This window comes from Lissotriton helveticus, chromosome 5_1 (genome assembly GCF_964261635.1).
Source record: "Lissotriton helveticus chromosome 5_1, aLisHel1.1, whole genome shotgun sequence".
NCBI classification, from domain to species: domain Eukaryota; kingdom Metazoa; phylum Chordata; class Amphibia; order Caudata; family Salamandridae; genus Lissotriton; species Lissotriton helveticus.
The window spans coordinates 2030688414-2030704648 of NC_136065.1; the positions used below are offsets into that span (position 1 = coordinate 2030688414).

At 44.0% G+C, this 16235-nt stretch overlaps 1 protein-coding gene across 1 annotated transcript in view; it reads left to right on the plus strand.

The window, feature by feature from the left end:
* LOC144753957 (E3 ubiquitin-protein ligase TRIM39-like) overlaps positions 1 to 16235 on the plus strand; it is a 382422-nt gene that overhangs the window by 261120 nt on the left and 105067 nt on the right. The window contains exon 5 of the mRNA XM_078641478.1: positions 464 to 573. Coding sequence (XP_078497604.1) covers positions 464 to 573 — 110 coding nt within the window. The remainder of the gene's footprint in view (positions 1 to 463; positions 574 to 16235) is intronic.

The following is a 16235-nucleotide window of genomic DNA, read 5'->3' on the forward strand; positions in this document are numbered from 1 at the left end:
AAATTCTCTGTGGTTCATACCTCTACCCCAAAAAGTACTAGTACTTGGTTTGTTTGTTTGGTTAACTTCTGACTGCACTACAATTCTTTTTCTACAATAAGTAGATCTGGCAGGACCTTGAGTTTGTTATTACAGTAGCAGACTATATCTGAGCTGTAAACCTACTACTACCTCGAGCAGCAGGCATTGAAAATTAGACATAACTTCCTTTGACGAGTAATGAACCTATCCAATTGAAGTGCAAATGAAAGCCCCCACCTCAGACCCTGTCTGGTAACCACTAACTGCTCCAGGACCAGAGAAATGTCTCATGAAAGAACAATGAGATTTGTTGTAGAAACCCAAATACAGGTAACAGTAACATAGTGCAGAGTATGCTACACCTTGGTGTAGATGATAGGATGCAGCAAGAGTGAGGAGACTATGCTGAGGAGCATTTACTGCATTGATCTCTAATCCACAGGTGTAATAATTTGAAGACCCAGAAACCTCCAGAAGATGCGGTTGTGAAGCAGACTCTGAAGAGCATTGGAGAACATTCCTCCTTGCAGAATAAACTCTTCGAATTAAAAGGTAAATGGACATCAGATTGTGAGACAAACACCAAATAAGCGACAGTTGTTCATGATGGAGAAACCTGTGCACTGCAACAACACTTCTGCATCCGGCGAAGAAGACTCCACACACAAGCAAGTGTGATGGCAACTGCTGTATTGGTTCTGTAAAACCAAAGGGGATGATGGATGGAGTGTTGAACAATGCAAGCACTCACCCCCAGTCAACTGATCTGGGTTTAATCCATCATCATTCTTTAACTCACTCCGCCACCCCATTTCAGACATGGCCATATGCAAATCAGTCTGGCCCTGTGCCTCATGGGAACAGTCTAGCTCGAACTGCCAAGCCACGTCTTCCCTGGACCGGAAACCAGCATCCTGGGACTGGTTTCTGGCTAATCAGCCATCCATCAACTGTTGTTTTTGCATTTGTCACCCCGAGTTGGACGGGTATGCTCAGACGTGAGTCCCGTGCTCTCCATGCCACTGGAATCAAGCTATGCTGGCTGAAGAGGGGTGAAACTCTGAAACCGGTCCTAGGATGCTTGTTTCCAGTCGAGGGAGGACCTGACTTGGCAGTCTTGGCACAGGGTCAAGACTGATTTGCTTATGGCTGGGTCCAAACTGGAATGGCATGGTGAGCAAAAAAACAATTGATTTAGGCCCAGATCTCGGTACTGGGGTGAATGTATGACATTGTTCTGCATTCTGTCCATCAGCTGTTGTTTTTGCATTGTCACCCCGAGTGGGACGGATATGCTCAGACGTGAGTCTCATGCTCTCATGCCACTGGAATCAATTTATCCTGGCTGAAGAGGGTAGTAGTAAAAGTATGTTTATTAGACCATTGGTCTCCAAACAAGATACATATTACAATAAATAGTTTAAAACATGTATAAAAAATTCCACAGATGCATTAAAAGAGACAAATGTTCGTACAGCACTACACCCAATATTGTAATCAGCAATACAATGAAGCTTTAACTTAGGGATGGCGTTCCACTTTAGACACAATTTTCTAGAGCGTGACCTACTATTACTTCATTCCAATTTCTATCTAACCATATTTGGTTCAAACAGAGTCCTTTTTACCGCCTTCATATATTTTGCCATGGCGATTGCTATATCAAGATTTGGCATGTCGGTAAGTAGGTTAATTGCTAAGAGGCGCTCAGTTATACCATATTTTAAAAACAGGGGTCGCAAAAACAGTTCCCGCTGTGACACCCATTTTTGACAGTCTAGTAAGATATGTAGGTTGTCACACTTGGTACCTAATCCACAGCGGCATTTACCATCCGGTTGTATCAATTCTGCTTTTCTGTTTCTCTGAGATACCCAGCAGTTAATCCCTATTCTCCATCGGAGCACCTCGGCTCTTAATCCAGCATTAGGTAGTGTATCCATATCATTCTCCCAACTATTTATCATATGATGGACTGACACTTTCTTTTTCAAATATATCATATCATTTTGCCTGGATATTTCTCTTCCTGTTGTTCTAAGCTCCGCATTTGAGGCTTCAACCGACAGTGTCGCCTGATCAAATTTTACATTTAAATTTTTACAGAGTGCACACAATTTCATTCTGATCCTGCTGGCCCAATTTAGGTCGCTATGCAAGATCTCCTCTTTACACCATTGTGACACTTTTGCGACTTCCTCGGATCCCAATCTTTTCCAAAATCTTAAAAGGGCCACTTGTACCTGTATGTTCCATGAGGTCACGCCTAATTCCAAGCGGATTGCCTGAATCATGGAGGAGCCGGGCAGTGACATCAACGATTTTACACATTTCCCCTCCTGAATGTCCCAATTATTCTTCCCGCTCAAATATAAAACTTCGGCTCCATACTGCACTTGTGAGGGTATCATTGCCTTATAGGCTTTCAGTAATGGTCTATGTGACATATCCCCGTAAACTTGGCTGAATTTCCTTAGCCCGCATCCTGATGTGTGGGCTTTGGCAGTCTGGGCTACTAAATGGATATCCCATTTTAAAGACTTTTCAAACCAAATACCGAGGTATCTGTATTCGTTCACAATTTCTAGTTTAGTAGTTCCCAGGTACCAATTAAAATTCGGGGTTTTCTTCCCAAAACATAGGATTTTAGTTTTATCCATATTTACTGTCAGGTGTTTAGCCAAGCAATATTTATTGAAGGCAGCTAACTTCCTTTGCAATCCGATTTCCGTTTGGTCAAAAATTACCAAATCATCGGCGTACAGCAGACAGGACAGATGTTTCCCATGCATTTTGGGGCTTGCGCTTCTACTCACTTCTAGAATAGATGGGAGATCAGCCAGGTATATTGCAAATAATAAGGGGGCTAACACACATCCCTGTCTTAGGCCATTCTTAATCAATATTTTAGGACTCAAGGCTCCGTCTACGTCTTTAATGACTTGCGCCCAGTTATGTTTATGTAACTCCTGGATAATTTTCAAGAGCCCCTCGGGGATATTAAGTTTTCTTAGGGACTGCCACAGGCAATTCCTGTCAACTAAATCGAATGCCGCGCGGAAGTCCACGAAACAGCAGCATAACTTCCCCTGCTTTTCCATAGACTTCCTCGCCACAGCCCACAGTGCGAAGCAATGATCGATCGTGGAATGCCCCTTCTTGAAGCCTCCTTGCTCCACTGGCACGATCGACCGCCGCTCCGCCCAGTCGTTCAAACTGCCCAAAATTATTTTGGAGAATACCTTTTCCCCGATATCCAACAAATTAATGAGTCTATAATTTTTGGGCACTTTTCTATCACCCTTCTTGTGGATCGGTCTAATTACTGCTCCCCTCCACTTTTCAGGGATCGTGCCTGACTCCAATATGGCCAGAAACATGTAGGAGAAAAATTGCGCCCACCAATCTTGCTGGGATTTTATAATAATTGCTGGCAGGTTATCAGGACCTGCAGCACGGGTTAGGTTTAAGTTTCTTATGATTGAATATACCTTTTCTGTTGTAAACAAAGGTTTTAGATCTACTACCGCCTCCATCCAGGGACCAATATCCCCATCTTCTTCAGCATATGTTCCATATAACTCACCTAGATATTCTTCCCAGGCGGCTTCCTCTACTACACAGGGCATAGCCCCGTTAGCCTGTCCTGATGCTTCCTTTATCAAATTCCAAAACTTACGCAAGTTTTTAGATTCAATAGTTTCCAGCAAGTTAGCCCAGCATTTCTCTTTGAATATCCTCTCCAGGTTTCTAACTAACGTTTTATAATCCTTCCTCATGTCACTTAGGTTTTTGTGTCTTATTGGATCATATTTTTTTCTCAGGGTTCTTTCTTCTCTTCTTATTTCTCTTTTCTTATTTAGACACTCCTCATTGAACCAACTTGGCTGTTTACCTTGCTTTGATTGTTTTGTAGTGATATATGAGTTCCTGCTTTTTAGGTCTACCTTGAGGCACTGCGCCATTTCTTTTATCTTTTTCTCGAACCACGGCACTTTCTTAGTCCTAGCGTCTTCCAAACCCACTTTATGTTGGAATCCTACCAACTTTTCCATATACGGCTCAGTTAATCTTGTTGTCAGCCGTTTAGCGTACTCTACTTGTTGAGGGAGCACCAGTTTTCTAGAGCTTAGGGGTCCCCAGGCTAATGCAAATTGCAAAATATTGTGGTCACTACCGTCACGAGGGGTTATCTGAAACCCCTTGATAAGGTCAAAATTCCACGCTTGCATAAATACGTAATCGATCGGACAAAGTTGGGAACCAAACTTAAAGGTCTGCTTTGCCGGACAGTCTGTTTTCCATCTGCCGTTTAAGCAAAACAGTCCTTTTTGCCCCAAAAGTTTGCCCAACTTCATGTCTTGTTTAGAGATTATACAATTTGGAAACGATGCTGCGGGTATGTTATTTGAGCTCAAGAGATCTTTGAACCATTGATCATTTCTCAAGGGGTTCAATTTATGATTGAAATCCCCCATTACGATTATTGCATAGTTTCCGAACTTTTCACCCAGTATATCCAGATCATGTTCAAAACATCGCATTTCACTCTCATAGTCTTCATTTGATTCCCATTGCATATAAACATTTACAACTATCATGTGATCATATAACCCTTCCGAGCCCAGCAAGGATACATTGCTAACCAGTAACCATTTGCAAGTCGCATTTACAGTCGTGACCCTTTTTGCTATCTTAGTCGAGACAAGCGTCATAATGCCCCCGGCAGGACGACCAAATCTTTTCCTTCTTGCTGGCTTATGTAGTTGTAAAAAACCTTCAAAAACGGGGGTATTGTCGCATAGCCAGGTTTCCTGCAGCCCTACTATTTCAGCACCTCGGGCTAGGGTCTTTATACTTTCTACCTTTAACTCCCCTCTTAGCCCATTTATATTCCAGGATAACAGGTTCATGCCATGCGACGCCCCTCCTCCCTAATCAACATTGCTGAGATGGTCATCTACGAAATTTTGCCCAAATTGGGCGCCTGGCCAGCTGTCATTAAGGGACCAGTCACCCCACGGGTTTCCTGTCCCATGGTTCTCAACTACCATTCTCATGTTTTCTCCTGCCCTTCCCTCGCCTAAAATCAGTCTTATCTGTCTTCTTCCCAAGCCTGAGTGGCAAGCTAAAAAGGTTCTGTCCTGCTGATTCCTCTTCTCTATTTCCCTAGCTGGTATCAACCTTATACCTTCCTTTATTATCTCATTTTCCACCCTCACAATTGCTGTTTTCACCAAGCTTGAGTACAATAATACCATAGTAAATTCTTTTCCGTCAATATCATTACTAAAGCCTACTTGTTTTAAATCCTTTGTTCCCAACCCCCTCAGACTAGGACATTTAGCGAAGGAGTATACGAGTTGGGAGCGATTTAGGGGTATAACCTTCCTCCCTTTTTTTCTCCCTTTCTCTGACTCCACGGGTTCGAGATATAGCCACAGATTGTCCACACCCTTTACAGGAATGGTACCGGATGGCATCTCCTCCATCCCATACCGTTCCCTTCCTCTTTTTACCGAGGTCTCTCCCCTGTCTACTACTTTGTTTGTGTTCATTTGTCCCTGGGGTAAACTCCATGAATTGATCGCCTTAACTTCTCCTTTATTTGAAGGCGCTACCTTCCTTACCTTTGCTACCTCCCCCACCCTTACGCCATTTTTTGGGGACCTCATTGTCCTTCTATTTCTTGCTATAACTCTGTCATCTAGGGGGCTTACTGATTCTTCTCTCAATTTCTTCACAGTGTTTGGGGTTCCATCCAGCCTTTTTTCCACTGCCTTTGTCTTCTTTTTTAAGGGTACTAATCTTCTCTTTGCTCTTTGCCGCCGGGCTATCACTCTTGCGCTCATGCCACTGGAATCAATTTATCCTGGCTGAAGAGGGGTGAAACCCCGAAACCGGTCCTAGGATGCTAGTTTCCAGTCCAGGGAGGACCTGGCTAAGCAGTTCTGACATTTAGGTGACCACGAGAAATGGAGTTAGGTCCTCCACATGCAATTAAATTAAAATCTCCAGCCCAGAATATAACATACTCTGTATTGAGGGTGTTAAATATAGAGCAGGGCAGTGTGGGGGTGAGTTTGGAGCGGGCAGTGAGGGGATGAGAATAAAGAGGGAAAGTGAGGGGATGAGAATAAAAAGGGAAAGTGAGGGGATGAGAATAAAGAGGGACAGTGAGGGGATGAGAATGGAGAGGAGCAGTGAGGAGCCAAATATGGAGACGGGCAGTGAGAGGGCTGAGATTGGACAGCGCAGGAGGGATTGAGTCTGGACCAGGGGAGCAAGGAGGGCTCAAACTGGGGAGGGACAGTGAGGGATTGAGTGTGAAGTGAAGCTGTGAGGGTGTTGAATATAAAGCAGGGCAGTGTGGGGGTGAGTTTGGAGCGGGGCAGTGAGGGGCATGAGAATAAAGAGGGACAGTGAGGGGATGAGAATGAAGAGGGACAGTGAGGGGATGAGAATGGAGAGGAGCAGTGAGGAGCCAAATATGGAGAGGGGCAGTGAGAGGGCTGAGATTGGAGCAGGGCAGGAGGGGTTGAGTCTGGACCAAGGGAGGGACAAGCCCTGATCAAGGGATGCTACCAGGTTACCTCTTGAGAAATCAAAGACATTATTATAAAAATTTACAATTATCAAGTCCTTCCCATCCTTTTTACTAAGCCATACCAATTGTGCATGGGGACCCACTGTTACAACCTTTTTAGGTCGAGCTAGAGTGCGCATGCGTAGCATGCATCTAGCTCGACAACTATTGTTATCAGTCTCCTGGGAATCTGAGACCGGGTTCGGACACGCGCGCCGATTGCACCTCATGGGCGCGCACGCCCATGCCGTGCACATCCCCTGCCTCAGATTCCCTTAACACACACATGCACACGAAGGCAGGCACACACACACACACATGCAACAGCCACACGCGCACACACAGACACACATACACATACACACAGACACGCACACGCATGCACACAGACACACATACACACGCGCGCACACATCCCCCCCTCACAACCCACTTTCCATGCCTAAGCGCACTAGCGGGCCCCACTCACCGGCTGTCCGGTGCGCTGTGCGATGCCGAAACACACCCCGCCTCTCCACTTCACCCAGGCCCCCTCCTGGGACCCGGGACTTCTCTGCATTTTCACCGGTACCACAGGGCTCTCTCTTCCTCATGGGAGCCCCGCATCGACGCGCAACACCGGCCTCTTCCGGCCGCGTCACAGGCTCCGCCCATGTCACGGCCAAGGATGCCTGACTTCCTTGTTTCTTCTCCCTGTCCTTGAAGTTGTGTGTTACGTTTGATCACCAGATAGAATTTAAACCCACTGAGGACTGATTTGAAGGCATGTGGAAGATTTAGCGTATCTGGGCGCCTGACTGGTGCTTCCACTGCACGCGCACCTGCCGAACATTCTGTTCTTCAATAATGCATACATTTCGTTACAATTAATGTTTTCTTTTTTGGGTGGCTCAATCGTCTGCGATTGCAGGAATGCCATTGTGGGTTACACGTTGGCTCTTTTTTGTTTGCAAGTCACCGAGTTTCCTAAAATGATGACCTCACTGATCAGGTACATTCACACTCACAGGGGGTCTTTTTCAGGTATGCGGAAGCACTTAAAGTAATTCCACTTGGGGAAATGTCTCCGATGCAAAAAAAAAACCCCAAGCCGTGACATTTGGAACAGGCCTCATGCATTGCAAGCTGTGAGCAGGAACGCCTTGCTTGTGTGCGCATCCGGGGAGCTCAGTGGCACGTCACGCGAAAAATCCTTCCAGAAGCAGCAACGGCTTTTCATTTTGAGTTCCCACTAACATCAGGTGTCAGTGGACATCTTTGAAAGGTCTCAGTTTTGCCGCCAACTGATCCCATTGTCACAAGCTTGCCTTTCAACCAGTATCGTTAGTGCTGAAATCAGGAATTGCTGAAAATTGTCTTCTTGGCATGTGGCAAGTTAACAGATATGCTCTACCTTCAAAATGTCACTGTGCACATTAATCAGATTTTTGCGTGGAATTTCGGGAGCATGAGAAAAAAAAGAAATGGCATTTTCCAGCAAAAACGTGCATGGTTGTGCCACTTGGCTCCAACTTGTGAGTGTGCCACGTTATTCAGTTCAGATGATTGTTTTCAAGTGTGTGGTTTATCGGAAGCGAAGCAAGCCTGCACATCGAGAATGCGTTGTCAAGTTGTCCCTTATCATGTAAGAATAGAATGATCCTGATCTGTTTAGTAATTTGCATTTTGGGATTTGTAGTCAACTACGTGGGTGTTAAACTGCAGAGATCAAACCACTGGAACATCTAATGGTAGGTGGGTGTAATTTTAGGTTGTCAAATGAGCTTTAGGAGTGGAGCAACAGTATCCTGGACACAAAGAACTATGTGGTGACCCCATATTCGAATGTTTTACCTATGTCTTGGTTCTGGTTGGGCTGCGTGGAGGTTGACTGGTGTGGAAGTTTTTATTGGGCATATAAAATTTTACTGTTTTTTTTCTTCCCAAAACTACTGGGAGAGAAGAGAGGTATTTGAGAGGTCATGTTTTGCATTCGTTGAGAGATGATGCCTGCAATGCAAGGTCTAAGGTGACTCTTTTGCTGCTGGAGTGACATTTTGTGAAAGAGCACGCTGTGGTTAAAAATGTGATATGTGTATTAAGCAGTATCTGAATGGGTCAGGAAAGGGGATTTCACAGCTTCAGTTGTTAAATTTCAAGTTAATATCAATACATCTAAGTCACATAAATACAACACATATTGCATTACAAATGCTATAGGTGTCACATTTGCAAAAGTTAAAACTATTGGCATTGTCAGACACAATGCCAATAACTCAAACTTTAATGCTGCGAGACCTATTGCATTGTAAATGCTTGTTTATGTTAACAGATAATTTGTTAGACACACGAAATGTATAAGCCCCCTTTGCTCCACCAGCTTGTGATCTAATAGCTGCTAAAAAAAGGGAGGAGTACCCTTCAACGTGTATAGGGTTGACACACCAGGTCTCTTGTAAGCATATGATATCATATTTGGAGATAAAAGTAACCCAGTCAGCTATTTGGACCTTGCCTGCCAGCCTGTGCACGTTCCAGGTAGCAAAAACATAACCTTTATTATAAAATGTCTGTACAATTTATTTGTGGTATCATTATGCATTCATTAGGATCGTCGTCATTACTAATTATGCCATTTCCATCTACAACCGTCCTTTCGGTAGTAGAGTTCTTCATACTCGCTATATGTATATTGGTTATCATGGGTTGCTTCGTTTGATGGCTAACCTTAGAAACATCCATATCATGCAAAGGTTGCTGATCATTAAAGTTCTCTGCACCACGTGGCTCGGTACTGAGTCATTCATTGTCATCTAGACCACTCAGTGCTTCAAATCTATTCTGCATTACAAAAGCCGGGGCACAGTAGGGGTACGAACTTTGGGTGGGCCTCTCAGTTTGAAAATCCAATACGCCCCTGTGGCCTTGGTCAATATCCCTCAGGTGGTGATTAAAAAAACCCAATGGGAGTATACTCATTGCTGCAAGCTCGACATGTTTAATCCCTGACCTATTAAGAATACCTCCTGCACTACTGGGGCTTCTAAAACTGATTATAACTCAGTCACCCCTATAATCTTTTGCCAATGGGTCAATCCACCTTACTCTCCTTGTGAGCAAGATCTTATTGACTCTACTAGGAGCAAATAGGTGTTTTTTTGCTTGAACAACCTTGTGAGTCAAGCATTCTGTGGTTTCCATAGACCCTTCATTAAGTGGTGGAACATTAACCAAAATTACCACATATGGACAACTTGCGGGTGGTAGATTAATAGTAACTAGGTCTTGTGGGGGATGAACTCTTCTCAGTGCTGTGAGATTGTTGGTTAGGACCTTGGTGATGTACTGTCCTCCGCCCACCCCTAGTAGCGTTACTGCTGGATTTAGATCTATCATTGGTCCTTATCACATCTGGTCTGGGTCCATCTGTCCTGGATGCAGTGGCTCCCTCCAAACTGGAGGGCTGGCCACTAGGAATTACACACAGATCCTTACCTAATTGTCTACGGTTCTCAACCTGTTGGAGTCCGAAACCCTCATTAATTTTTTTCATCTCTTCCTCTACCCTACACAGCCTTTCTTTAAGTGGATTTACTATTTTATTAACAGTAGATCATTTGTCCCAAACTCATGTCCAAAGTTGTGAGTCCATTTGATTGTGGTCTTCAGAGCCTTCTCCCAATAATATGAGCTCATCTCGGATTCAGGGGGTGATCGCGACTTTCGCTTACGTTTAGCGGCTGGTTTTTGGGCTCTACTCAGTGCCCTTTCTGTCCTTATAGATGTCACTTCCGGGGTAATGTGTAGCGGTCCCTGTTCACCTCTGGTTGTTGTTGGGATCTAGTCGTTGTGGGCCCTATCAACTCTTACTTGCTTGACTTGGTCTATTTGTTTGTTGACCATACCCTCGCACGTAATTATAGTATTTATGCTAGTAGCACACCCCCCCTCTCATCAGACCCTTCGTCCCGGACCAATGAGATGATCGACAGGCGCCGTTCTGCCATATCAATTTATTTAGTTAGAGCTCCTACAGCACATGCCAGATAGCTGTCAATGGTGGTGGGCCGCTTGGGATTATTTAATGAGTCAGTCACTATTTTCTTGCTAGCCACCATCTTTTTCCTGCCCATCTCTTAAACATGTAGCCCCTAACCGGGTCAACAGGTATGTATTGCTCTCCTTTGCGATTTCTTTGTTTCAAGAACAAAAATACAGCAGGGTCGTATAAGGGCTCTGTGACAAATCTTAAGATTAAACAGGTGATGTTTTTCCTACTCACAGTTTGATGGTTCAGCCTGCTGTGTGTCGACTCTGTATAGCACGGACAAGGACCGAAAAACCAAGGGGGGTGGCCCTGCCCAGCCTCTTCCTGGCAATGACGGGCGCAGGACGGTCCCGCCCCGCTCTGCGTGATGATAAAGGCGCCGGGAGGGTGTTGTCACCTCCCACGCCGTGTGCAGGTGAAGAGGCTACTGAGGGACTGAGTACGAACCCGTCGGTCCGGTGCCTCGCAGAGGTACCGATGGTACTGCCCGCCGCTATTGGCCTCCAAATGCAGTACGTACAAGCGTTGGGGCTCACAAGGCCTTACAAAGTATCCCCTGTAGATCATGTCTTTTTACATCCCTGCGGCCTCCATAGAGCCTAGCACATGACAGAAAATGTAGTGACACCTCTCATGGGGCTCCTTCTCATTACAAACAGTGCAGTCTCATAATGCTGTTTTTCCTATCTCTACCATATTTTCACTGCCACCATTGCTCCCCCATTCCTGCTATTATCACAACTTTCTCTTCTCTCGCTCTGCATCACTTCTGAACACAATCTTAGATTTGTTTACACTACCCTCCTACCCAATCGACACAGAACAAGGACAATAACAACAGTTGATGGACAGAATGCAGAACAATGTCATACATTCACCCCAGTACAGAGATCTGGGCCTAAATCCATCATTTTTGTGCTCCCCGTGCCATTCCAGTTTGGACCCAGCCATATGCAAATCAGTCTTGACCCTGTGCCTCATGGGAACAGTCCAGCCCGCAATTGGGGGTAAACAAGCTTGTAGTGCTGCGTGCGCAATTGTTAAACGTCGCTGGCGCGATGGTAAATTCCGACCCATGGTCACAAAAACTCAATCTCTAGGAGACAGTACAGCTCAGCGAGCTGAACTACAGGCTTTCAAGATGGCGCTTAAGAATACCGATTGCGAATTCCCCACACTCATAGTGTGCGATTCGTAATACTGCGTCCAGTCTTACAATGAATACTTGCAGAACTGGGTTCAAAACTGTTTCAAAGACACAAAAGGTGGCACAATCAAGCATAAATTGCTTTGGGAACAAGTCATTCTATTACAGAAAGAACTACAAAAGACTCACGTGAACAAAACACTGAGTCATCAGCGTGATGACGATCACGTTGAAGGGAATTAATTCGCTGATGAGGCCGCGAAGACAGCTGTGCAAACGGCTTCCATAGCTGCAATCACTCGTTCAAAAACAAAAATAGACGGCGAAACAATACCAGTTGTCAATGCCACAAGCAAAGGCAGCGGTGCAGCATTACCTCTAAATTATCCACTCCAATATACATACATAATTGATGCCAACTCCGTTCCTTTTGCTCGACTCCCTGGAGTGGGGGATAGGGTAATTCCAAACAGGAGGCGGAGAGGTGCTTTGATTCAATAAGCACATATGGGAGAGGGTCTGATACAGCAAGGGATCTCTAAATCTATATTAGAATTAAAGGAGACATATTGGTGGCCAGGAATGAATGCCCACATCCACGAATTTGCAATTAATTGCCCTGACTGCAACAGAGATCGCAGCAGAGAAAGCCACCAGACTACTGTGTAGCCAGCCCAGTATAGATACCATTGTTAGACAGCATTAGACTGTCTACATGCCGACGTCGCTATAGACTAATGCGGTCCCATTACTACTAGGACAGATTCATTTGGAAGTCTTTATCGGCACATACCCAATCGGCACGCTACATTCTGACCAGGGTCCTGCGTTTAGCTCAAAAGCTTACAAGGAGGCCATGGCCAATTTGGGCGTTGCATTGCGGTTTTCGAGTCCATTCCATCCTGAGGGAAATTTGGTTGTGGAGAGAAAAAAAAACGTGACATAAAGAAATCTATAACAGCTAGGGTATTAGGTTCGGGTGAAGGGTGGGTCAAACATCTAATAAGTGTCCAACGTAGCCTTAATAACCTGCCAAGAAATTCTCTGGGTGGAATCACTCCATATGATTAAATCCCATTAAAACGGACCCCTGGCTGAGGGATCTGCTAGGAGTATATAAAATAGAGCTTGCACAATTTCCCCGTTGTGACATCTCAACTCAAGATGATGAACTTGGTCAACTGTTGGGGGCCATGGGTCTGGTCTGCGTGAATGGAAGAAAGGAAGCAGACCGGCCCGCGAATCGTACTTTTAAAGTAGGGCAACAAATGTGCCCAATAGATTACGCATTCATACAGGCCTGGAATTTTTATCTAATTAAACAATTTGAAATTCTCAGGGTGGAGGGTAGTGATCATTACCCACTGCAGGTAGAACTCCAGGTAAATAGCGCCCCGCATAGACAAAAAGTGCTACCAGTAGAGGTGGAATACCCCAAGCGACTCACTACGAGAATTACCGATGAATACATAAAAAAACTGCACACCAGTTAACCGTGAATTTAGATAACCTAGCACCAGAGGAGGGCATAACCTGGTATGAGGATACAATAGGGATCTGGTGGAATGCCTCAGGATAAAATTAAAGCACGGTAAACATAAATCAGTAAATAATGTGAAACCATACCCCAGTAATACCAACCATTGGTTTGATGACGAATGCCGGAAAGTAAAGGCCGGTATCAGAAAACAGGAGAGACCCCTAAGAGGTAATTGTAGTGATGAAGCGGTAATAGAACTTAGGAAATTAAAAATAAAATATAAGGCCTCTATTAGAGATAAAAAAAGGATTTTTAAGGATAAATGTTGGGGGAATTTACTTGAGACAATTGAAGAAAAAAATGTGAGAGGCTTTTGGAAGTTAATACAGGAATGCACGGGGAAAGTCTTAGGAACCCTACACTGCTCGGTGCCAGAGGACAAGTGGGTGACCTATCTGGAAGAAATCTATGGTAAATGGCCAAACAGGGAGGGAAGAACAGCCAATGTCTGGCCTGGAATAAGGGAAGAAACAAAAGTACACTTCTCCCCAGCTGCCATTAGAGGTATAATAAACAAATTAAACCGAACACGGGCTGCAGGCCCTGATAATTTACCAGCTATTATAATAAAAATGAACATAGAATGGTGGGCGGAGTTTTTTTCTAATATGTTCCAAGGAATTTTAAACACAGGCAATTTCCCAGATAATTGGAAAGGGGCTATTGTCAGGCCAATACATAAAAAAGGTGATGTAAACTCCCCAAAAAACTACCTTTTGGATATAGGCGAAAAGGTTTTTTCTAAAGCAATTTTGGGTTTACTAAAGGAATGGGTGGATGACAAACAGATAGTACAACCAGAACAGGGGGGGGTTCAAAGAAGGCCACTCAACGGTTGACCACTGCTTTGCTCTTTGGTCCATTGCACGGAAGTCAATCGATAAGGGGGGTAAATTATTCTGCTGTTTCGTGGACTTCCGTGCAGCTTTCGATCTGGTGGACAGGGAGCAACTGTGGTCAACATTGGTAGGGTATGAAATATAGGGTGACCTGCTAGCCCTAATCTAAGCACTGCATACAGAAAATTGGGCACAGATAATTCTGGATAAGGAGGGAGGATTGACGAAGAGAATCCAAATCGGGAACGGGTTAAGGCAGGGGTGTGTACTCGCCCCCCTACTATTCTCTCTGTTCTTATCAGACCTACCCCAAAAATTAAGAGAGGTCAGAGGGGCGAACCCAAAACTGGGAGGAAACCAGATATCGTGCCTCCTCTATGCTGATGATCTGGTAATCATGGATCAGACGGAGATAGGCCTCCAAAGAAAATTTAATCGATTCAAAGAATACTGTACAAGCAAAAAAGTAGTAGTCAACATGGAGAAAACAAAAATTGTTTGCTTCGGTAGGAGGAAAACAAAGTTTTCTTGGTACCTGGGCACTGTATTGCTTGAGAGGGTAGCTGATTATAGATACTTGGGAATGTGGTTTTCTGGTACCCTAAAATGGTATACTCATTTACAAGCATTAAAAATGAGGGTATTGGCGTCTGTGAAAGACTTAAAAAGATTCAATAATCTCTATGGAGAAATGTCGGATAGACCGGTCCTAAAAGCCTACCAAGCAATGGTGCCCCCTCAATTCTTGTATGGAGCCCAAGTCATTTACTTAAGTAGTAAGACCTCCTGGGATAGAGAGGAGGGAAATAGTCTAAAAAGCTTATTCGCGCTGCCTAAATCATCTATGGTACAGGCGGCAAGGCTTGAGCTGGGAATTACCTCGTGGGCGATAACTGCCTGTATGGCCCTTGTACGATTCTGGCAGCGATTTGGAGCAGAGGAGCTTTTTAAAATCTCCCAGTGGGCCAAAGAGGAAATTGCCACGAGCGAGCTACCCTGGGCAAAAGAGACCAGAGCATCAATAAGTAAGGCATATAGGGTGCTCGAACTGAAGGTTTTCCCGCTGCTAGACCACATAATAATAGGTAAGAAAGAACTAAGGCTCCAAGGGACTGATATGTCCTGTACTTATGATCGGAAGTACCTATTACAAAAAAGCTCGGTAGCCCACATGACATCGGCCTGGGAGCTTGACCAACATTTCCCCTATGTGGACCGGCTACCAAGTCATAGCTTAAGGAGGGAAGTCCTAAAAATGAGAATTGGAATAAACCCATGTTATGCTAATAATGGAGCTCGAAATCAAATGATAGGATGTAATGGTGATTGCACTTGCACTTTAGGCACTACTTGCAATATTATACATATTCTACTAGATTGTATGTGGTTTTTAGATATACGAAAGGAGTTTTTATGTCCAATTTTTAAAATTTATAATATTACAAACAGGATGCAAGCCGCTAATCTGTTGGTGGAAATGGGGAATTTAGATATAGCCTGTGCCCTGGGGAAATATATGAATAAAGTTAAGGTGTTCCTCAAATGCACAGAGTAAAAATTAATAATGCAAGTCCTCGACATTAAATAAGGGTGAAACAATTAATGTTTAAGGTTAGTAAGTGCTGCATGATTAAGGAGCTGTTGTATAGGCATCAATTAAGTGATTTTATTAATTTAACTGTTATAATTCTTCGATTTTAAAAATGATAGTCAATTATATGTATATCGAGAAGTAGTATGTTTTTTTGATACCGCCGTGTTATGTATCTGTTGTTGTTTTTAATTTTTCTCTTTTTAGTAGGATAAGAGGTAAATTGTACTTTTATGGTTTGAAAAAAGTCAAGGTGCACCACTTGAATATTTATGTAAACTGTTATCTCTAATAGGGTAAACAGTAATGATCACTTCAACTATTTCGTGTATTCTTGAAAGTTCTTCTATTCAATTCAGTTGAAAAAGGTATACACAGGATCTACAGCCGACGCGTTTCGTCCTCAAGGGACTTCTTCAGGGCTGTTTACAAAAAAGACAATATACAAGACATACAGTTAAAACTTAAGTTAATAACTCTTTAA